Source organism: Maniola jurtina, chromosome 18 (genome assembly GCF_905333055.1).
Source record: "Maniola jurtina chromosome 18, ilManJurt1.1, whole genome shotgun sequence".
NCBI lineage: Eukaryota > Metazoa > Arthropoda > Insecta > Lepidoptera > Nymphalidae > Maniola > Maniola jurtina.
The window spans coordinates 9,390,468-9,414,996 of NC_060046.1; the positions used below are offsets into that span (position 1 = coordinate 9,390,468).

The following is a 24,529-nucleotide window of genomic DNA, read 5'->3' on the forward strand; positions in this document are numbered from 1 at the left end:
ATCGGAAAACGCAGCGTCGGCAAATTCCCACTAGGTTGACAGACGGCGTCAATAAGTCGCAAGGAGCTAGGACTCAGTCGGCGTAAGGTTGCGGCTTGTGGAATTCCCTACAACAGACTTATACCCAACAGTGGACGTCCATCGGCTGACGATGACCTGCTTTTGTCCCGCTGAGCTCTGTCGGTTACTTTGATTCTCCTACGGATCTCCTCACTCCTGATTAGATCACATAGAAAAACACTTTCTTTCACACATCTTTCTATCACCATGCCGAGTGATTCTGAGTATTCTTTCTTCAAAAACGCCTACTCTTACGTCAGGACTATTACTGAGTACCTACCAATAACCACGTAATCGATTGCCAATGAATTATAGATTATAGTCGCCCGTATAAACCGTGACATTTCCGTCACACGACACGTCGCTGTCACGCCGCCGGTCCCTGACATCGCGTGATGTCGCGATCGTTAATTATTCAATACTCCATTACTGAGCGACAATGTCAGTAAATTGATTTTGTTACTTCTCTGTAAACTGACCGCCCCTATTGTCGTTTTAATGACGAGAAAATAAGTCATGGTGTTTAAAGCCTTGTACACACAAAAGTTTTTTAACGAGCGTTAAAAAAGCGCTCGCGTCTACGTAGCTGACGTAGGTAGCTAGGTATTTTTAAATAGATAGATAGATAGATAGAACACTTTATTGCACACAAAAACACATGTAAAGGATCACAACACAGAAAGAAGAAAACAGAAAAAACAATTGTGTGCAAAGGCGGCCTTATTGCTTGGAGCAATCTCAACCAGGCAACCTTTGCTGAAAGGAGAAGTGCTAGTGTTGGATAGTTTTAGTGTTCATTTGAACGATTTTTCGACGATGAAAAACAGATTACCATAGATAATACCACAAATGGAGCCCTCACTAACAAAATGAGTTCATAAAAATGAAGCCAGTTGAATGCCTGTCAGTTACGCATATTTTATATTTACCTTACCTACCTCAAATGTCACAGAATCCGATTGCACGTCCCATCACGTAGGCGTCCTTTCATATCGCCTTCTTTTTTCTTATTCGATCTTCTTAGAGATCTTGCAATTTGCTTTGGTTTGGTTCCTAATGCTTGTGCCAATTTAATAACTAGCTCTATCTGTAGTGATTAGTGTTTAGGGTTAACAACCTGATTCAGGCTCATTTTGCGTTTTTTATTTAAACTATCATTTAATCAAAACAGTGATATGAATACATTAAGAAATATACATTATCAACATTTCGTCTGTTAATATTATAATCTCACTACTACTAGCTTAAGCTCACGACTTCGTCCGCGTGGACTACATAAATTTCAAATCCCTGATTTACCCCTTTAGGGATTTAATTTTCAAAAATCCTTTCTAAGCCAATATTTACATCAAAATAGCTATCTGAATGCCAAATTTTAGCCCGATCACTCCAGTAGTTTGAGCTGTGCGTTATAGATCAGTCAGTCAGTCAGTCAGCTTTTTCTTTTATATGCTTATACAGATTCCTCAAAAGAGAAGTTTGTTCTTGAATAATAATATAGGTAGCATAAATAAAAGAAGGTACGCTTAATTGTTTTAAACGTTTTATTTTTATATTTAGTAATGTTTGGCAAAAGGAAGAATAACATGCTTCAAAGTGCAGCTGCATCTACACCCGTCTTAAATACATAATACTTTTTGGTTCTTACAATTATTATTTTAAATTATGTAACAAAATTTTTACACTAATACACACAATAAAGGAAAAAGATAAACGGGGTGCCATGATATTATAAAGCCGGTTGCAATAAAAGTAGCCGATCGCGACTGTACTGATAACTTATGTTCACATAATTATCGCGAATAAAACTGGCTCCTTTTAACGAAAATTAACTGTTTTGGTATGGACTCCGTCTATCTTTTTCAATTAGTCTGGGTCATTAAAAGATTTTGAAGTAGTTTTCACAGAGTTTTCATTTTTTTGATAGTGAAATTATAATTTTGTTGTTTAGCACCAAAATAGCTAGAATAGATCTAGAATGGATTTCCAATTTATACCTACATCATAATAACAAAAATTGTTATGTGGCTAGTTTGGCTCTCGTGAAATCAAAATTAGCTGCTCCAAATAAAAATATCAAATTAAGAATGGCAATACGCGTAGGTATAAGAAATGAAAAGAGCTTAAGTATGATATTTTTATATTATTCGTGCGATAATAATTTAATATGTAAGTACTTAAGTAGGTTTAGGAAAATAAAGACATGTAGACCAGGGTTGGAAAAAACAGTTAAAAAACAAAATATTTTTTGTTTAAAACATGTTTTAAACTATTATTTTAATGAAAACATGTTTTAAACATTTGTTTAGATTCAGAACAATGCCAAGCCTGATGCCGACTAATTAGGAGTAGGACAAAAATACATTTTGAATCACAATACGTCAGACTAGGTATGTTTATTTTTTAAGCAGTAAATACAATGCTTTTATAATACTTTGAACATTTTATTCATAAAAAAGTCAAAACTATATAAAATAATGCACTAGCGCCAAACTAGCAGACACTCGTTAGTGGAAATGTTATTTGATGGAAAACCAATATTTAGGCACACATTTTTATGTAAATTGGAAGAGAATAAAAAGAAATATGTTTTAGGGATATTTTTTGTAATTGCGGATATAAAAGGTATATTCATCGACAAAATTTTGTACCATTTTGCTTGGAAATGAGTTCATATAGGTATATTCAGTCATCAAAATCACGAACTTTGAATTCAGTTTCAGATTGAATAAAATGTATTTTGACCAGAAGTGATTAGGTAAATAGGTTCGCCAGCTCATTAACTAGGTATAGGTAGGTATTCTTTCAATTAACATTTCTACCATTTTTGGGCCTTGACTTATGCAAAGAAATATAAATAAAGTAAGAACTTAATTATTAATCAAATCAATTTATAAATATAAGTAAATAAGTACCATTATTTATAAATCGACCAATATAATATAGTATAATAATAATATGAATTGTAGTGGACGAATAAAAATATTATGCGTAGTTTAGTAAAATTTTCAAAAATAGGCAAACGACAAAATAATGCTGTCAAAGTTACTACAGTATTAGAAGAAACTTCCGGTAGGTAAATTACAGAATTCCAGAAGGCCCATAATATCTTAAGAGAAGTAGGTAATCCTAGCTCCCCGGCGTTTGCCATACAAGCGTAATTTGGTTCTCATTTGAATAAACCAATCAAACTCAATGAAATTTTATAGAAACATTCTAGAAACAAAAATCTATATCAGATTTCCGTGAAAATGAGTATCTCGTTTCAAAGTTACAGTGGCTCAAAGATTAGTACAAGTTTTTTGAGCTCGTATAACTTTAACACGACACATTCAGAAACCTGGGAAACTAAAGATTAAAAAGTTTTAAACTAAAGTTTTAAACTATTTTTATGAAACATCTTTTAAAAAAGTGTTAAACATTTAAAACACTTATTTTAAACATTTGTTTAGAATAATGGTCAAGCCTGCACACTAATTAGGAGTAGAACAAAACTACATTTTAAGAGATTTTAAATCACAGTACGTCAAACTATGTTTATTTGTTAAGCAATAAAATACAATGCTTTAAGAATATTTTTTTTAGAAATTGTCTATTTTAATTGGCTTTATTTGAACCTACAAATGCGAACCAAATTACTTTGTTTGAACCACGCTACTCCTCTCAATTTTTGACTTTAAATAGTAAGTTTCTATATTATTTAGTTCCAAATGGAAATATCTAAGAAATTTCAGCCACAAATTTGTACATCATTATAATATCTATTAGGTACCTACTATATACAGTTTTATTGCACAATATTACTATGGAATGTTGAAGAGTTTACAAAATATGTTATACTTACGTACAATATTAGGAAAGCTATTTAAAACATTCTTAAATAATCACTTATCTCTGCTATGATAATATACTTATACTAAATATTTACAAAGGTCTTAAAAATAAATCACAAACCATGTTTTATTCGTTTGTAAAATATAACCTACAGTTACATAAGTTTCTCGCCATTTTTACAACATGGATTTATTGAGAATTCAAAGGTACTGGACATGTACACGATCTAATCTTACTAAGCTATTTGGTAAGTCTAATTAACATCACAAATGCACTGGATATTTGGCCGTGGTTAACAGCCCATAAACACGGATTTCGCGTAATCGGGTCACGAAGTAGGTTGGACCCTACCATTCTGCCGACGATTGGCGTGCGCTTCGCTGTGAATGTTTCTCTTAGTCCTTGAGAAGAACGCAGCGTTGCAACCACTCACTGAACACCGATGTAATAGCTGTACATGAACACTTTCACAATGTAGCTTCAAGCTAGACAAGTCTTTGAAACACTCTCTGCAACCACGGCACGGATAACCATCCTTATTGGGTCGAGGCGCCTCATCCTCGACACAATAGCTGAGTTTTTGTGCCATAGGGGGTGAATAACTTGGATTTTGGCAACCGAACGCGTTCAGACTAGGTGGCAAGAAACCAAATGGCAAAGGCGGAAAATTTGGAAGCATTCCAAATGGCGTAAATAGGAAAGGATGTTGGTTGAACATGTCGCGACCATTTAAGTAGGATTCTGGCAACGGAAGCGGTGGATAAGGCGCACTAAAATGCATGTGTCCTAAATGACCTTTTGGTTTTTCTGTTTCTCTAGCACGGTAATACTTCTGCGATTCTATGTACGGACATGCTCGTTCTTCATCGTTTAATTTCACCAGGAGTTCCATTTGCTCTTTAATTTTGTCTAAGATCCGTGATTCGTCAAATATCCTCAGGTCATCAGCTAGAATTCTTCTGTGAAGATTCATATTTGAGCTGTGACGATCTCTACTGCGCCTATTGTTAAAAGCTGCTCTGCATCCATCGTTATTACATTTATACATTACTTTTAAATGAGCGTTTTGATAATGTGTTTTAAGTATATAAATATTTTGGAACATTTTATCACATACTCTACACTTAAGCGGGCAGTCTACGTCTATCGGGACGTCAGTAGTTGTTACAAAGAAACCATTGTCGAAATGACCATAGATTTGCCCTTGAACATCCTCTGATCCATAGTCATAGCTCGATACAGATGATGAAGGAGATCTGTCAGAAAAATCGATATTATCATTTACACTTAGATTAAACGGTCCTAGAGGACTATGTGTATCAATTTTCTTTGCAATATTAGGAAAATCTCCTTTAGATAATCTTTCTAGTCTTTTCAATGAATTCTCAGATGAATATTGATCGTTATGTTGATGATATGGTTCATGAGATTTAGATGACTCACTTTTATCAACAGGCTCTTCCTTTACTCGTAAGTCTTGGGCACTATAGTTCATTTCGGTGGTTTCAACTGGAGTGACTGAAGAAGGTTCTTGTTTTATTTTAAGGTTTTCTACTTTATCATATGGAACTGAATAGTCAGTAAGGCCAGTATCACTTTCTTCGCATTTGACTCTCTTCAGGTTTAATACTCTGTCTGTATCATTGCATTGTTCGTCATTTTTACTTTCCTGGTCAGTGTTTTCGTTTAGATAGTCATTTTTAAGTCTAGTTGGGTTAAAATTCTTTCTTTTTCTCTTCATAACTTCTGGACTTGTGGTATCTTTTACGTTATCAGAGTTTTCATTATTGTCACTTACACTTCTTTGGTCATATTCCGTTTCAGAATCCTCTATTGAACCTATTGATTTATTAAGATTAGAATAATAGTCACTTGTATCTACGTGATCATTTTCATCGTCATCGTCGTCGCCAGCAACTACTACAATTCCATCATCTTCGTCAGATTCTCCGTTGCCTTCATGATCTTTGTTTTCAACAGAGCTTGATTCACGTCGCATATGATGAGGAATATCCATTGAAGATGAGAAATTTAAGTTATTTTTGTAATCGAGTGGCATGTTTGAGGTATATTGTCTCATATTTTGCGATGGATTAAGTAGTGGGTACGATCCAAATGGATGCATTGGGTTTATTCCTGATGGGATACTTAAGCCAGCGCCAGGCGGAGGAATTAAAACAGGATGTGCTTGAGCACTTCTTCCATCATGTGGTGAGATTTTCCGTCTTAAATGAGGGGAATGTAGTTTTGGATTTGGATTAGCGCTGTGCCTATTTCTAGACCTTCTTGAGCTGAACATCATGCTACAACCTTCAACTGTGCATTTATGCATTTCACGTAAATGGACCGCGGAAAAATGAATTTTCAGGGCGCCTTTATCACAAAAGGTTTTAAGGCACACATTGCACTGTACTCGCTTTTTACCAGTGGTAGGATTAATAAAATGAGTACCTAAATTCAGGGGCATTTGAGAAGCACCCCATTGTCTTTTTGGTGGACTAATACATTTTCCTAACATCATATCTCTCGTTTTCTGCGCTGCTTCTACATAAGCATCCTTACTTAGGTTCAGAACATTCTCTTCATCTGTTCTTAAACTATCTGATCTGATTTTTCCAGTAGAGTTATTAATTCTACTTTCAGGATGTTCGGTCTGTTTTCCTGATATTTGTGGTAAAAGTGCTTGCAGAGATGCTAATCCCATTGGATTTTGGCTGAGAGCAGCTACCATCGCTGCAGGATGAGAAAACGTTGAAGGCATAGAAATTGGTGGCATGGGTAAATTATTTGGTAGTTGAAAATTGAAAAACTGACTTCTCATCACATCCATTGCTGCCTTCTCTGTCGAGGTCATATCGTAATTACTTTTTCTGTTTTCTTCTTTATTTTCACTAACCTTATGCTTTCTAAAATCAAATGGTTGCATGTTCTGTAGATGATTTAAAGGTGAAGAATTTACAGGACTAGTGGTTGAGAGGGGGCTTGATGAGGTAGATAAGTGGATACTGTGATTAGGAGAGGCTTCTGCAGACGAAGTTCTTCGAGGTGAATGTAATTGGTCGGGTGTATATCGATTGCAATTTGGTGACGTCTTTTCTTTCTTAACTTCCAGATCTTTGTCCACAGAGTTAGCTCTAGTTTCTTGAATGCTTTTTAAATAATCAAAATTGTGTTTTACTTCCATCACATGTTGAAAGTATTTAAGAGATTCATCGTTGCGTATTTCCTTCGCTGATCTTTCCATAAGTCGTCTGAATTCTGCTTCGAGTTTTAAATGCTCGAAGGCTCTAAGTTCATCATGGTTGTCCATGTTCTTTTCTTTCATTTGTTCATATTCCTGTCTCGCCCCTGGGGGTGATGGAAGACCGTTTTTCTTGTATATTGGTAGAAGAGAGGTTTTGTGAAACGCTCTGGCTTCTTGGAGCTTGAGGATCTGTTGGAGAGCCAGGTTGTGTTCGGGTCCACATCCACTCCATCTTTCTGCGCTGCCTGATTGCGATTCCTGTAACAATAAGAAGAACTTTGTGAATTTGTGACACAAAATCTTGCAGGAAATATAATCTTTTCCGGAAAAATATATTGAAACTTGATAAAATTTTGTTGTCGATTGTCGCATTTGAATTTCGCCTCATAATCTATTTGTAAGGAGTAGATACAGTTTGCAAAAAAACAGTTAAACTGCATTAGTATTTTTTTTAATTCTTTCACTTTTTAGCAAGAGCCATTATACGTTTGCTGAAAATTGACAGCATTAAATAGTATAATAACGGTTGATTTTTTAATCGTTAAATAACTTTTATCTGAGGAATAAATTTGAGATTTGACAGTTTTTGTATAGAAAATCTGTTAAACGTCATATTTATTCCCCAGATAAAAATTATTTGACGATTAAAAAATCGGGCCTAAATCAGTTTAACTGTGCTTGTGCACGTAAACAGGCTATTGTCCGTTTATAAAACTTATGTTCTTTTTCATTCTTTATGACCGGTTTTATGCAGCCATCATGTCAAAACATAATTTTTATACATCACGACACTCCATTTGGTATCCCACCATTTTATTTATTTATTTATTTATTTATGTACCGCCCACAGAGTTACACATTTAGATTAAATACATGTTGTTCCTTAAATTCTAGGGCTCTTATGCAACTCCACTTACGGGCAGTCACAGCATGCATTAACATAAACATAAGTCGTACAGTAAAATATAATATAATATCTAACCTAAGGAATATGAAAAAATACCTAAGTTATAAATTTTAAAAGAATATAATAAGATGGAAATTAAATTAAAGTAAAGTTAAGTTAAACTAAGCTAAATTATCTAAATCATCTAAAATACAATATACTTACGGCTAGGGACTGACACTAATTATCGTTATCCTATTGAGGAATCGAATGATTTGAACAACTTGGCTTTAAATTTAGCCAGGTTATCGCAAAACAGATCCGTGGTAATGTCCTTGTCCAAAAATTCCTTATATGTACTACTAAACCTTGGTATTAACGAATGACGACCTAGATTGGTTCTACTGATTCGGTGAGTGAACAGAGGAATAGGATACCGCGGTATACGGGAGGGTACTTTGAAGGATATTTGGCTCAACAGTTCCGAGTTATCCATGGTTCCGTTTGCAAGTTTGTGGAAGAATACCATGTCATGAACTTTGCGTCTGTCCGATAATGAATTTAATTTAAAAAGTTTAAGCCGAGAGATATAGGATAGTCTTTTGTCTTGTCCAATAGAATAAAACTTGGTGAATCGTCTTTGTATGCTTTCTAGACGGTCCTTGTGTACTTGGTAGCTAGGGTTCCATACCACCGAGCCGTATTCTAGTTTGCTTCTAACAAGTGTAGCGAAAAGTATTTTTTTAGTTTTAAGGCTTTTAAATGGCTTAGCATTTCTAAACAAGAAGCCCAACATTTTACGAGCCGATCTACAAATGTTTTCGATGTGTACATTGAATCGTAATTTGGCGTCAATGGTAATCCCCAGATCGCGGACGGCTTCGAGTTTTTGAAGCGAGCAATTGTTGATCGTATATTTGCCTTCAATTAGAGTACGACGACGCGTAAAGCTAATATAGGAACATTTGGCTGGATTTAAATCCATGCCATTTAATTTGCACCAATCGGCAATTCTATCTATGTCCCCTTGTAACGATAGAGCGTCGTCGTCTGTCAGTATTTCTTTGGCAAGTTTTAAATCATCCGCGAAAATTAAACACTTGGAATTGAAAATACAGTTAGTTATGTCGTTTATAAAGATGTTGAATAATAGTGGTCCCAGGATGGATCCCTGGGGAACACCCGACGTCACACTGTATAGCTGGGAGGAATGACCTTTAACAGCTACATATGAATATCTGTCAATTAAGTACGATGTAAGCCATGATAAAAGCGAACCACCCAGGCCAAAGGAAGAAAGTTTTGCCACTAACAGTTTGTGATTAACCTTGTCGAAAGCCTTCGAGAAGTCTGTGTATATTGCATCTACCTGACGACGGCCATCCACAGAAGCTGTAACAAAGCTTATGAAATTTGACAGATTTGTGACAGTTGACCTAGAGCTCATGAAACCATGCTGAGCTTCAGAAAGTGCGTGTTGGACGTGACGTGATAGTACGGGATGTAACAGAGACTCAAAGACCTTCGACAAAGTTGACAGAATCGAGATTGGCCTGTAGTTAGTGACATTTTCGTGACCACCCTTTTTATAGATGGGTACTATTCTAGCGCGTTTCCATAAATCAGGAAAAACTCCTAAACGCAATGATTTGTTGTATATCATACAGACTGGGAGCGATAAAGGCGCGGCGCATTTATTGATCAGAAAAGGGGGCAGTCCATCAGGGCCAGCTCCTTTCTTCGTGTCAAGTCTTTTTAATTTTTGGAATACCTCCTTGATGGTGAAGTTCACGTGACAAAGATAGTTGGTGGAATTATTAATAGTTATGTTATAAGAATTGCTGTTGGGAGGGTCGCTCGTATTATATACTGAGGCGAAGAAATCAGCAAATAAATTGCATAAACTGAGACCGTCCGTAGCAACCTTATTACCATAAATCATTTTTGCAGGATATGTGTTTGGTGACTGTCTTAAGTTTTTTAGGTGAGTCCAGAAGTATTTGGGATTACTTGCTAAGTTAACTTCGATTGATTCAATGTATCTGCTATAGCACTCCTTGATTAATTTATTGCAGTCAGTTCTTAACGATTCAAACTTAATTTTATCTAAAGGATTTTTGTAGATTTTAGCTTTAACCCTATGCTTATTCTTAAGTTTTAATAGCAATATAAGTTTATTGCTATACCAAACTGGGAACTTTTTATTTCTAGGTTTAGTTTTCGGAACGTGTTTCTCGATGATTGAGTCTAATTTTTCATAGAAGATGCTTATCATATCATTGACATTATCACACTTACCGAGTAAATCTACCCATTGTGTGTTGTCCAAATCTTTAATTATAGCACCATAGTTGGCCTTATAAAAGTTATATTTTTCAACAACCTTTTCTTTAATAGTAGATAGCTCTCCTAGTTTTAGACTTACCGATAGAGGTGGGTGATGATTATCAACTGTGCTGATGGGATTGTCATTGTTGTTAACTGTGACTTGAGTAGAATTAGATAGAACTAAATCGAGTAGTCGTTCATTAGTGTTGAAGATTGCATTAAATTGTTTTAAGTCATGTTCTTCAATAAAATCTACGAGGATGGAGTCAAGACTGCAACTACATGATGGGGACAAGTAATTCAGTTCCGGTAACTTTGACCATGACAGACTACCTATATTAAAATCGCCTATAAGGAGCACGTGTTTATTGTCGTTTATTATTTTAGAGCAATTGGTCAAGAATATATTGAGTGTGTCACGTTTGACAGGCGGTGGCATGTATAGAGCGCAAATAGCAATATGATTAGGCTTATTATGAATTACTACGTCCACCGTCACCCATAGGTCTTCATGGTTACTCTCCCATTGCGATACACGGCAAGATTTAAGTTTATTTTTAACCGCAATCATAACTCCCCCTCCATTCTTAATTTTGTTTATATCCGCTTGCTCTCTATCCCGTCGGTATACTGTGTAGCGGCTATCAATAAACTCACCATCGAATACCCCATCGTTGAGCCAAGTTTCCGTGAAAACTAATATATCAAAGTCGTTGGATAGAATATTTAATTTTACTTCCCTTGTTTTACTCCGTATTCCTCTGACGTTTTGATAGTAAATATTTAAATTATCGTATGTTAACAGAATTACAAAAAGAGACTAGACGCTTAATAGAAAAACAATATTAAGATTTTAATTGTTCTAACTGTTCAATATTCCGCACAACAATATGTTCAGAGTCATCCGATTTCCTTAGAAACACGCGCCCATTCTTTACCCATACGAATTTGTAGTTTAACTTCTTAGCTGTTTGCCTGGCAGATGCGTGTATTTTCTTCAATTCCGGGGTCAAGTGATCTACTACATAAATTGGTTTTTTCTCGCCTCCTATCCCAATATGGCTCGTGTTCAGCTTATCTTCTTTATTTTTCTTATTAAAGTTGATCACACTGGCTAAATAAGTATCTCGGATGCGTGGGCTTGAGAACGCATCTTGAGAGGCATTTAATATTAGATCACGAAAATCATGCACCCATAAATATTCACAACCTTGATTCGATTAAATTAATTTGAATGTATCCGCCTATTCCTATAAAGATTCGGTCTACGTATAGCAATTTTAAAGACAGGTTGGTCTAATGCCTCTTCAAACTAACTATCGGGTCGACACCAAACCACACCTTGCGTTTTCAAAGGCTAATATCGAATTAATTCCGAGAACGGAGAGCCATTGGGTAAAATTGTGTAAAATGACGGTTTCGAGTCGACTCGAGAATAGAAAAGTGGTTTCTGTCGCGTGTTTGGAACGATTTAATCCGAAAACTAAATTACTATTCATTTGGTAAGTATTTGGGGCCGGGTTCACATTGTCAAACTTGAGTTTCTGTTAATCGGCCACTCCTTAAGCTCGAGTTAATGCTGCTATTATTGTTATAATTGAACTGTAAGTGCTGCAAAATAACTGGATTTAACCTGCCGATTGATAATTTCAAATATGAAAACAGTAATTTTTATGTAGACGTCTATGTGCAATGGTAGTGTGCTATTAATAAATCAAACGTTCCTTTCTGATTACAGACCGATTTGTAATCGAAAAATCTAATCGCGAATTTCACAAAGAAATCCACTTCCCAAAAAAAAGGTAGGTACTTAGGTACTTATATTCCGGCGGCATACAATTATTCTCCTTTAATATAAATAAAATGATAATATGAATGGACAGGGACGTTTTTAATACATATTTATTATAACTTAAATATACTTAGTAGCAAGTAGCAGTCTAGATTTTGTCTATAACAGACAAAATCAAACGTTTTTTTTTAGTAAACAAATTACTTAATTGTTATCAAAACACCTTAAAGTTATTTGTTTTTGTACAACATTAATCATCTTTATTGGCACTAAGCTCACCAATTAATTATTATTTACCTATAGTGGGTACAGCAATGAAATATTAACTGTAAATATCCAGTTAATCTCAGTTTAACAGGCACGGTGTTACGGGTCTTCTCGTATACAGACGCGTGATTGTCTTTTTAATTCAAAAGCAATCAAAAGGCTACCTTCGTCGAATAGGAGAAGCTATAGAAAACGCACCTACTTCTCTGCCAGAGTACTGGACCATTGGATCTAAAGTATATGGAATTGTCATTAAATGGCATACTAAATAGTTGGACTAAAAAAGTGGTTCGTGTGCTAACCCACACCTGACACTAAGAGAGCATTGTAACTTATTTTTTGGGTGGTTGACTTGATTTTGAAATATAAAGCTCTGAATAGCTTTGGCTTATATGTTTCGACAGCTGCCTAGCTAATCTATAAGAAGAGATTTTTGTTAAGTGCAATTTTCATAGCAATAAAATCGGGACATTATAATAGGACTTTTTTATTCAAACAAACTTATAAAAGCTTATAAAATACTTTGGATTGCCAAAAAATCAACCACTGGTTCGGAATTCCCTTCCCATCGAGAAGAACCATCAAGAAAGTTAGTAGTAGCGCAATATTATATCCATCTATGAGTGACAGAGACGATGCTCTACGAATCTGAAATCTCTTTTTTAAGGTCGATACGTAATCCTTCTTGCCGGGTACTGTAGTAGAAAATAAGGATAGGATAGATATTGTATACAGAAGTTCGATGAAGTCGTCATCGTGGTCGTCATACCACGAAATCAAAGGCGTCGGACTACTCTGTCTTTCTTTATACTGTGACTATGTCGTCTCCATGGCGTGATACTTGATGTTTAAATCGTTTGTCACTCGATTATGCCGTGTAACCCGTGTAAGCGATGGCTGCCATATCATTATACGTTTCTGGGGAAAATTAAATTGTCGTTTGCCGCCCGCACCGGCGTCGGCGGCAATTTCATAATTCAAACAAAAAAACAGAAAGCTTCAGTTTAAATTCTTTTCTAATGCCACAAAATGGATAAATGCACGATAATAAAGTGTCGTTTAAGTAAAGTATACGTTTCGTTATACGAATAAATTGGTAGAATAATTTCAAGATTTGTGCAGGTTTTGAGTTATTTTTTTCAAATGTTGACGTTTTTGTAAGAAGCATAATATTATTATAATGTCGTTCAGAAAAATGGACATTAATTGGATGAATGTGGGTTATTTTTTGTAGTTAGTTTTTTATTTAAAAAGTGTTCTTTTGTATAAATTATCTATAGGAATTATTTAAAATTGTCTCTATGTCTTATTTCGAATAGAATATTAGAATGTAGTATATAAGGATAAAATACATAATAGAATGAATCGAAACTAGGTAAGTAGGTATATTAATGTACATTCTGGTATTCGAAGAAGTTCCCACGTGGAAAACGAAATTAAGACACAAAAAGTATGCAACCAAAGGGTTATTGACCGGTCAAATAAACACAATTTATATTTAAACCTTACCCACTACTGAATAAGTACTATTTTTAAACTACAAGAGTGCAATTTAAATTTGCTCCGTATGACCCACGCCTACCGGACAAGCGGACATATTTCACTACATTTTTTCAGATTCCACAACAAACTGGTTTGTACTTTAGAGTAAATGAAAATAAGGTTTAATTTGCGTTGGATGGTTTTGTTGTGTTTTTTTCCGAAATGCCCATTTCGCGATGATCGTTTTTGGCTCGGTGTCGTGACAAGCCATATTGTTCAGTGCATGGATACGTGGAGTAAACTGGTTTGGATGCTGAGCAGCTTTGCGTAATGACGGCTTCCAAGACAGGGGACTGTTTCTGGTGGGAAATGCTAGTATCTGCAAATTTTAATAATTAGTATGATGATACACCTAGGTAAGTAGGTAAATAAGCTAGGTGTATCATCATTCATGCTAGGTGTCTAAGCTAGCTGATTAAATTAGCTTTTTTTCTTTAGAGATTTGGAATCCAAATTTTTTATAGGAGAGTGTCGTAAGTAAAGTTTCTCTATCGATTAAAAAAAAATTACGCAAATCGGTTAAGAAATCTCTGAGATTTCGGTATACATAGGTGGAAAAACACAACTCCTTTTTTGAAAGTCGGTTAAAAAGTAGCCTATGTTACTCCCTGATTTATCCTCTACTTGTCTGTGAAAGTCCCGTCAAAATCGGCTTAGTCGTTCCGAAGATTAGCCCGTTCAAACAGACAGACAGGCAGACGAAAATTAAAAAACGTGTGATTCAGTTATGGTATCGTTCAAATAACCATATGAGCTTAGGTAATATGAGGTAGTAATTTCGAAATTACAGACAGACACTTCAATTTTATTTAGTATTAGTAGGTATAGATATAGATTAGTATATAGATATAGATAAAATGGCTGTGACACACAGACAGATGGACTGGAATCTGGACGAAACTAAAGATTACTTGTTGTACTACTTACTCACAGTATAGAACCCTACAAAATAATAATAAGTATGCAAAAATACATTGCAAAGCGAGCGTCGAATAAAAAACACGGTCCACGAAAACATTAATTAAACCGTCGCGTCGCGTAGGGTAAATGAGCCAACTGTCGACATGTCGACTTCGCGTATCATCCATCATCCCATAAAAACCATTGTAAAGGTCAGGTTGCGGCATCTATTATTGTTCCAACGAATTATATGCACAATCGTGTCCGAATCACAATGTTACATCAAACAGCGAGTATCAATATTTGTCGTTGTTACAACAATGGCGTCGGTGCCGCGTGGGTGGCCATTTCGTGTGCTAGGATTAATTTAATTAACGTCGATATCATTATGAATCAGTGTTCTGATATGGGAGAGTGAGAAAGCGTAACTTTCAAACAAATATTTTGTAATTCGATGTCATAGGTAAACTGCTCACTAAAATTCTCAATGCTCAATAAAATTGCATCTTACAGGTGCAATTTTAGTGAGTAAAAAGTTTACCAGCTCTAGATATGAAAAATTGAAATGATTACAATTTTTTTTTCTATTCATTCATACTAATTAAAAAAAAGCGAAAATGTGTAACTACGCTGATTTGTACAATAAATCGCGCCGTTGCGGGACAACAGATCCAGATAATTTTTGCATGGATATTATAGTTCAACTAAAGGTAATTTTTATCCCGGGAAATTAAAGAGTACCTCCGGGATTTTTAAAATTCTAAATCAATGCGGATGAAATGGTGGGCATCATCTAGTATTTATTATATAAAAGTAGAAATAACTGACTGAATTTCAACGGAATCTTTAAAAAGTTAAATCCATGCAAACAAAGTGGCGGAACTTCATAAAAATAATACCGTAGACTTTGAAAATGTTTTAAAATAGAAAATACAGCATTTTGTTAAAAACTGAACTAAGTACATTAATCGAACAGTTTCAATCAATTAAAACGCAAATCTGGTGTGATTTATTATTTAATCAAATTGGCAAAAGCCTCTTTATTAAATTAATATATATTTTATACACACAGTAAATTGCGTGTTTTTCCGTATTTGGTAAATTCTTCAAATCTTTATTTAAACCAGTAAACTAACATTTCCAAATAGGTAGATTAAATTAATCCAATGTAATTAATAATAATAATTAATTGCAATCCCAAATCCATACCTACTAAGTACTAATAATACCTATTAACTATCTATCTGTCTTAGCTTAATATATAATCAAAATTTTGTTCAAATATACATCCTAGAGCCTATTTTTTAACCCCCGACCCAAAAAGAGGGGTGTTATAAGTTTGACGTGTGTATCTGTGTATGTCTGTGGCATCGTAGCTCCTAAACTAATGAACCGATTTTAATTTAGTTTTATTTTTGTTTGAAAGGTGGCTTGATCGAGAGTATTCTTAGCTATAATCCAAGAAAATCGGTTCAGCCGTTTGAAAGTTATCAGCTCTTTTCTAGTTCCTGTAACCTTCACTTGTCGGGAGTGTTATAAATTTTTAATTTACACTTGTTATTCTGAAAAATCAAAGTTACCACGAGATTTTTAATAAAACCTTAATCCACGCGGACGAAGTGGCAGGCATTAGCTAGTACCTACCTATGTATTTTATTAAAGAGGCTTTTGATTTCTAATTTGGTTAATTTAGGTAGCAAGATAAGAAGTTAAGTAGCTACTTAGATATACGTATTTTTCTACAAATCACAAATCCTCATTTAAAGCAAGAGTAAACTAGCATTCTCAACTAAGTTAATTTTATCTGATGCGATGTAATTATTAATAATTGCAATGGTCAAATTCCCATTATAATTATTAATAATCACCCAACATTTAATGCCAAGATGGCGTATACGAGCATTATACCGAGGCTTGGTCTCTATCATTACAAAGACACTATAATCTGTCCGCGAGCCCATTATGAGTTTTGATATAATTTAGATTCCACATGAAATTATCCGCTCTGGTCGTTTAACTTAATATCCGTAATGATACACCGTGGACAAGTATGAGCCGCTTATCTTAATCTCGGCTTAAGGCACCTCATGGCGTTATGTATTAATAATAATTGGATTACGGGCAGAGGTCAAATATCGATTTGGCTCAGCTCGAGACAATCCCAAGACACAAGTATAAATATATATACGTCTTTTCGACGTATAACCTACCTACAGGTAAGTAATCATCATCATCATCCATGTAGACATTGCAGTGCGTTTTCTGTGAAGCGTAGCGGAGTTTAGACATGCAGGAAGAGACTATGTACATATTTAGATTGAGTATATTAACGGGTGACGTGATTAAGTGTTACATAATATTATTGTCATTATTTAATATTCTAGTTGGTCTCCTTAATACGTCTCCGCTTCACCCCACTTCAATAGAAATGAACCCTTAGAACATATGACCTCTGTGGCAGAGTTCCTTTCTGAAATACCTACTTACCTATCTACTAAGTAAATATTCCACGATTCAAAGCTCTGACTTAAAAATTAAATTAATATCTAATTGACACACACTAACTAATAGCACCTAGTCGTTATAAGTGGCCTTGTCACTTCAAATAGGTACATACCTAAGCTTTAAGATCAAAAGCCGAAACGAAATGTTATACGCCCACGTTAATTATGAAAGATAAATATAAATACGTTCCAGGTAACTAAATGTCTAAATACTGAGAGCTTAAAATAACTTATCCTACGAACCTTTTGGTAACCGTCTTCCCACCAACGTTTCACGAACTGTGTCAGTTTACACAAGCTATCGTCAGAATCTTCACTCATTTTTAGGGTTCCGTAGTTTTTAAAAACACAAATCACTTTAATAATAATCCAAGTATCTTCAAGATCTACAAAACATTTGACAAATCGAAAAACTACGTTGTTTCGTCGGATATCAAAACTTTAACGTAGTAAACTTTTTGGAGACGTCTGACAGAACTTTTGGAAGCATGAACTGCTAAAATTGAACAACATAGCCTATGCACTTAGGTAACTGATAACAACTTTAGGAATTCCTTCGCGATTTTAGGAGGTGTGTGTGATCACATCAAAAGCCTCACCGACTATGAGATGACAACTTCTGTCACACTAGGGATCAAAGAAGACGCCGAAGGAGCTTCGGGTGGGGGTGGTTGACCCTTGACTTGTTTTACTGATAATGATAACAATAGCTTCTTACCTGAATGTAGTCCGTGAGAATGTAGGTTGTTTTGGGGTTTCAGTCAAGGAAGAGGTAATTAAAGGTGTTGGTTTAAAAAGAAACTTTCGTGAAGCAGAATTGTAGAATACACAAAATGTTTATTATAACTAAGAAAGATTTATGAATAGTTTTAAGATATAATAAAGCAGGTCATAATTATTGGCGCCAATTTAGGTCTCAGTCGAAGGAATAATGAAGTCAGATGGGCACATAGGTACCTATTTATGGAATTTCTTCTTTTAATTTATATAGGGATGGTTTTTATTCGCCAGATAAACTAATTGACGAATAAATTGACGCTATGACAGATTTCCACAAAACGTTATTCTAAGTCAAATCTAATTTAAATATACTAAGTGCCGATTTCACCAACATCGAGTGACGTTTAACCTAAGGATAAATTGGGCGTAGTAACAGTTTTTGTATTGAAAATCTGCCAAAATACTAAATTTACTCTCGGATAAGGTTTACCCATTTTAAATTGGTGAAATCGGTCCTAAATAAACTAGATTAAAAATTCAGCTCTTGAGTAATTTAGCTGTAAGAATTTTATTGTTATGATATTTATGTAACGTGATTATTATAAAATGGTAACTAGATACTTACTGAATTTATTTTCAAGTACGCATACAGCATTTTGGTTTAAATAACATTCTTTACATCAAGTTTAGTTTGAGATGAAGAATATTATTAGGTTAAGTCCTTTGGTTAAGTCAAAAAGAACACACACGACTTTTTTTTATCAGCTTCGGGGTTTCCCTACGCAAAATAGGTGCAAATAGACCCAACCAAATTCGTTTTTAGTACTCAACAATATTACAAAAGACTCTTCCATGAATGTGAGCTAGATAACATTTGCTTAGACCCAAATGTCTTAAAATTTTACGTTTGAAGTTTGCGAATTTATGACAAGTAGACAATAGAGTCGGTTTTAGAAAAAGTTGTTTCCCTTTGAAGTTGGCCGTATGTGAGACACATTGATACAAGGCACAAGGCCGACAATAGGACAATTTACCTCACTGTTAATTACCTTTTCAGTTGTCTCAAAAGTTAAATGGCATGCAAATGTTACTAACGCCACAATTCACGACAAAGTCAAAGTCAAAATCATTTATTCAAAGTTATAATTGTACTCCTTTTGATGGTCGAAATTGTTAAACTTAAACACAGACAGTTAGGGAACTCCTAACAAAACGTCGAGTCTTCGACATTACTAGCAGGCGTCAAATTCTACCTAGCAGGCGTCAAATTCTACCTAGCAGGCGTCAAATATTTACATTTGATGCAGGTAGCCCTAAAGTAGCCCTATTTTTCTTTGATTTGACGTCACCATAGCCTAATATTTGACCTATCGTCGATTCAGAATCAAACCGAGAGTTTACTCACTATAGTTAACTATGCTATCGTGTATTTACCTTCTTAGTTATTTTTTTGAAAATATCGAAAAAACAAATAATATTTTCCCTATTACAAAATACTATAATTGTAAATCATATACGAAAGTGAGTCTGTCTATCTATTTATTGGCCAGTCAACTTTTCACGGCCCATTTTAACATTTTGTACAAGGATAGCTTGCACCTCAGAAACAGATTTTTTTATCCCCGGAAAATGCCCACGGGACTTTTGAAAGACTTTTCCACGTGGACCAAGTCCCAGGCCTCATCTAGTAGCTTATAAAAGTCTAATTAATCTATACTAATAAATAAAATTGGAGTGTCTGCCTGTAATTTCGAAATAACTACCGCATATTAAGGTCATATGGTTATTTGAACGATACTATAACCGAATCACACGTTTTTAAAATTTTTGTCTGTCTGTCTGTCTGTCTGTCTGTCTGTCTGTCTGTTTGAAAAGGCTAATCTTGGGAACGGCTGAACCGATTTTGACGGGATTTTCACAGACAAGTAGAGAATTGACCAGGAAGTAACATAGGCTACTTTTTTAACCGACTTTCAAAAAGGGAGTTGTGTTTTTCTAGCTATGTACACCGAAATCTCCGAGATTTCTGAACCGATTTGCGTCATTTCTTTTTTAATCGATAGAGGAACTTTGCGACATTGTTTCATAAAAAATTTGGAGTCCAACTCCTCAATCCTGATGCTGCAGGGGATCTGACCAATCCACGCGGGCGAAGCTGCGGGCATCAGCTAGTATATAATATTTTAATAATTAAAAAAAAATTAAACTATCATACGATTCACTCACAATTAATATAAAATGAAAATCCTCGTTATACGGTTATGCAGTGTAACGATCTCAACTAGGTACCTTTGAATATTGGCTAAAACACTGTTGCACCAAGAATCCAAATTCAGCGAATCACAACAATTATTGAAATAGCAGCAATGTGATTATGTTATGACAGTTACAACTTTCGTGCTGAGGGGCTCAAGCTTAAAAAAACCTGCCAAGTGCGAGTCAGACTTGCGCACTGAGGGTTCCGTACTCGGGTATTTTTTACAACATTTTGCACGATAAATCAAAAACTATCATACATAAAAATAATTAAAAATCTGTTTTAGAATGTCATACGTAAAGCCCTTTCATATATGATACCCCACTTGGTATAGTTAATTTCCTTTGAAAACTGAAATACATTTTTTTAAAATCATGTAAGCACAAATTCACGGTTTTCAGATTTATTCCTGTACTTGTGCTATAAGACCTACCTACCAATTTTCATGATTCTAGGTCAACGGGAAGTACCCTATAGGTTTCTTGACAGACAGACAGACAACAAAGTGATCCTATAAGCGTTCCGTTTTTCCTTTTGAGGTACGGAACCCTAAAAATAGATGAAACAATACCTAGATATAATTAAGAGCAAAATGTTGAAGACAATAGCGTTGGTTTTTAAGAAAAGGTCCCTTTTGAAAATAAACGTATGTGAACCACATAGATAACAAAGCGTGGCACTTCGCCGACAATAGGGCAGCTTACCTCACTTAACGTTGACTGATAAGGGACAATGACCTTTGCCATGTTTTTGTAATTTTTGCAAAAGGTATTACAAATATTCACTACGTATAGTTATTGCTGTCTTTTTTAGAAATACTGCAAAGTAGGGCAAATACCTAGTTGACAAGACTATGTAGGTTCTCAGAAGTTAGCTACCGGCTACCGACTACTTTCCCAGGATGCAAGCTAAAAGTAGCTATCTGTACCAAACGTCAAAATTGGTAATAGGTATAACGGATGGGCGGTGAAAAGCTAGCAGACCAATTATTATGCAAACAGACACACTTTCGCATCTATAAATTAGTCTGAAAGTATGGATAAGTAGATCCATAATTGGGTTTTTACAATCTGTATAATTACTACAAAGTTCCATTTAGATGTTTGGGCACCAAAGTTTTCTAAACTTTAGAGCAGTTTATGTTCTCTATTGATGTAAACAATTCCTCAAACAGATTAATTAATATAATTATTTATTACTACATGATGCCCGCAGCTTCGCCCGCGTCGATTTAGGTTCTTACATAAAACCGCGTGGGAAATTTGATTTTCCAGGACAAAAGTATCCTATTCGAAAGAGCCCGTCCGTGGGATGCAAGGTAAGAATAGGTAGGGGAGAGTGTGGATGAAAGAGCCAGTTTTGAATAGTGTAAAAAAAAACACTCTTTTACTATATTATTTTCAAATGAAACTAGGTTTTCTTATAATCACTTTAATTGGCAATATTATAAAATAAAAATAAAGAGGATAACAACGCTGATAATCTCTTATATAAATAGTTTAAAAAAAAAAGGAAATCGGCTCTTTCATAACAGCAGGTCAATGAAAGAGCCACCATGTGTTATGAAAGAGCCGATACCTACTTTTGAGGTACTAAACAGTTTTTTATCAATTAAAATTATGTTAAGTATTTAAAATCAGATTAATACTAAGCTTACTTTAGTATTTCTATGAAAATCACAATTTTTAAACAGTCTCAGTAATAATTAAACATTGTCTTAATCAACAATTAAAACTTTTGAACTTTGTCTTAGTTAAAAATTAAATAATTAATAAAAATTTGTCTAAAAACATAAAATAGAGCCCTTATTCGTATTCTTACTCTATAACTTAAAAAATAAAAACAATATAAAACAATTTAAAATTAAAAACATTTTTGGCAGAAGAAATTAATCACCCCTTTGAGGCCACACGATAACGCTAACGCTGTTCTATTTATGGACTGATTTCCAGCAAGCACTTCTTTTACAGCCTCTTCTATTGCAGCAGTTGTAGGCCTTACCCGTTTTTTAGCTGTTGACGCTTGCGAAGACATATCTTTTTATTCTGAAACATATATCATATAATAATGAAATAACTAAAATTAAAAATTTTGGACACCCCCGACCTCTATAAATATGACTGGTAGAGAATGCCATTAGGCATTAAGTCCGCCTTTTGTTTTTTTTTTTTGTATTTTGTGCAATAAAGATTAAATAAATAAATAAATAAATAAATTATAGCTAAGAACAATCACATCAGTTATCAAACAAAAAAAGAACCATCAGAATTAGTCCATTGGTTTAGGATCTACGTGGCCATAGACACACACACACACACAGACAGAGACAGACACACAGACACACGTCAAACTTATAACATCCCTCTTTTTTCGTCGGGGGTTAATTAAAACAAAACGAATTAGAATTAAAAGTATTGAATGAGCCAGTTTTCGTGTCATGAAAGAGGCGGCTCTTTCAAAGCATAAATAACTGGCTCTTTCAAAACACGACGCTTTTAAAAATATAACTTCAAAAAAAAGGCACTATACCAGAACGCTGATCTGATATTATTTATGCAAAACAAGGGCAAATATATAGACGCCAATACTGTATATCAGTTTTGTCAACTTATGCAATACCCTTTTTGAAAAAAAAGATGAAAGAAACACAAAGAAACTTACTTTTTGGCTTCCGAATTTTCGTAACAGTCCTGTGAGGCCATTTGCTGTCGTAGAACTGTCAAATGTTTGTGGGTAACAGCTATCCAGTGTTGCCATTTAAGGAGTAAAATTAAACTTTAGTAGAATATCGATAAGTAATGGAAAATCACATCGGCTCTTTCAAAGCCTGGCTCTTTCATGCACACTCTCCCCTAAATCTCTGTCCCCGTAAAAACATTTAAACGGTTGATCCTTCAAAAATTCCGTGGGATCCCCAGGATTTAGGAATGCAGTTTGTACAGTATCTGGGTTGAGGAGTTGGGTCCTCGAGGTCATCTACAAAGTCTTTGCTTGGTAGGTACCTCAAATATAAATAAATTATATTCTTTACTCGTAGTGAGGATAGCTTCAATTTAATTCTTACTTATCGCTTTCATAGTATAAACGCAAAATACCGATAAGTATAAAAATATTTAAGTATAGACCCACATTACTGCGATTAAAGATATAAGAAGAAATTATAGAATACCTTAGCAAAATGCTTTGGCCCGCAACAGTCAACCATGCAAGATCGTAAACGTGCGTCGAAATTATAATTGCTTGCGAAATGATTAGGTGCGAAGTCGAGGGCCTCGGGCGAGCTCCGGCCAGCCATATCTGATGCCTGGGGAAGCCTAAGTGATGAGCGAAACTGAAACCTTGTTCACTCCACCTAGGGGATTATTTAGCTAGTGGCTTGAGGTGCTTTATAGTAAGTACAACCTTACATAGGTGCCTACATAGGAAAGATTACATATCGAACTTTAGAACGAGCGTCGCGTCGTCTTTGTCACTCACCATCATCCATTATTTACAAGCTTATGCCCGCAACTTCGTCCGCGTGGACTACACAAATTTCAAACCCCTAATTTACCCCCTTAGGGAGTAAATTTTCAAAAATCCTTTCTTACCGGATGTCTACGTCATAGCTATCTGCTTTCAGCCCGATCCGCCCCGTAGTTTGAGCTGTGCGTTGATAGAACAGTCAGTCAGTCAATCAGTCAGTTATGTACATATTTATGCAAATATTATGGGTAGTGATGATGATGAATGATAATCCATATCCATAATTCCATACCTACCTATTACCTACTAATATTATAAATGCGAAAATGTGCCTGTCTGTCTGCTGGTTTGAGCTATCTTAACGAAATTTGGTAGATACAGAGATTGCATGCAACCCAGGCTACTTTTGGTTCCGCAAAATCAAAAAGTTCCCACAGGATTTTTTGTAAACTAAATCCGCGCAGACAAAGTCGCGGGCATCAGTTAGTTTTAATCATAGCTTTGGCTGTCTCTATACTTTGTTATGAAAACACGAAGTACAGAAATCCGGATAAAATCAGTAGGCGGTGTGAATGTCACTAGAACTATAAACGATTTATGGTCATTCTGAGGCCGGTGTTAGATTTTGTGAGGTGTTGACTTATTGCTAGGTACGAGTTAATACGTACCGGTCTACCTATAAAACAGACCTTTGTAATGTGAGTACCGGTATAACCGTATAACTGAGTAT

The 24,529-nt window shown here is 35.1% G+C and overlaps 1 protein-coding gene across 1 annotated transcript in view; it reads right to left on the reverse strand.

The window, feature by feature from the left end:
• Positions 1-3,642: 3,642 nt before the first annotated feature.
• LOC123874280 (zinc finger protein basonuclin-2-like) overlaps positions 3,643-24,529 on the reverse strand; it is a 28,782-nt gene continuing 7,895 nt past the window's right edge. The window contains exon 2 of the mRNA XM_045919521.1: positions 3,643-7,396. Coding sequence (XP_045775477.1) covers positions 4,223-7,396 — 3,174 coding nt within the window. The 3' untranslated portion in view covers positions 3,643-4,222. The remainder of the gene's footprint in view (positions 7,397-24,529) is intronic.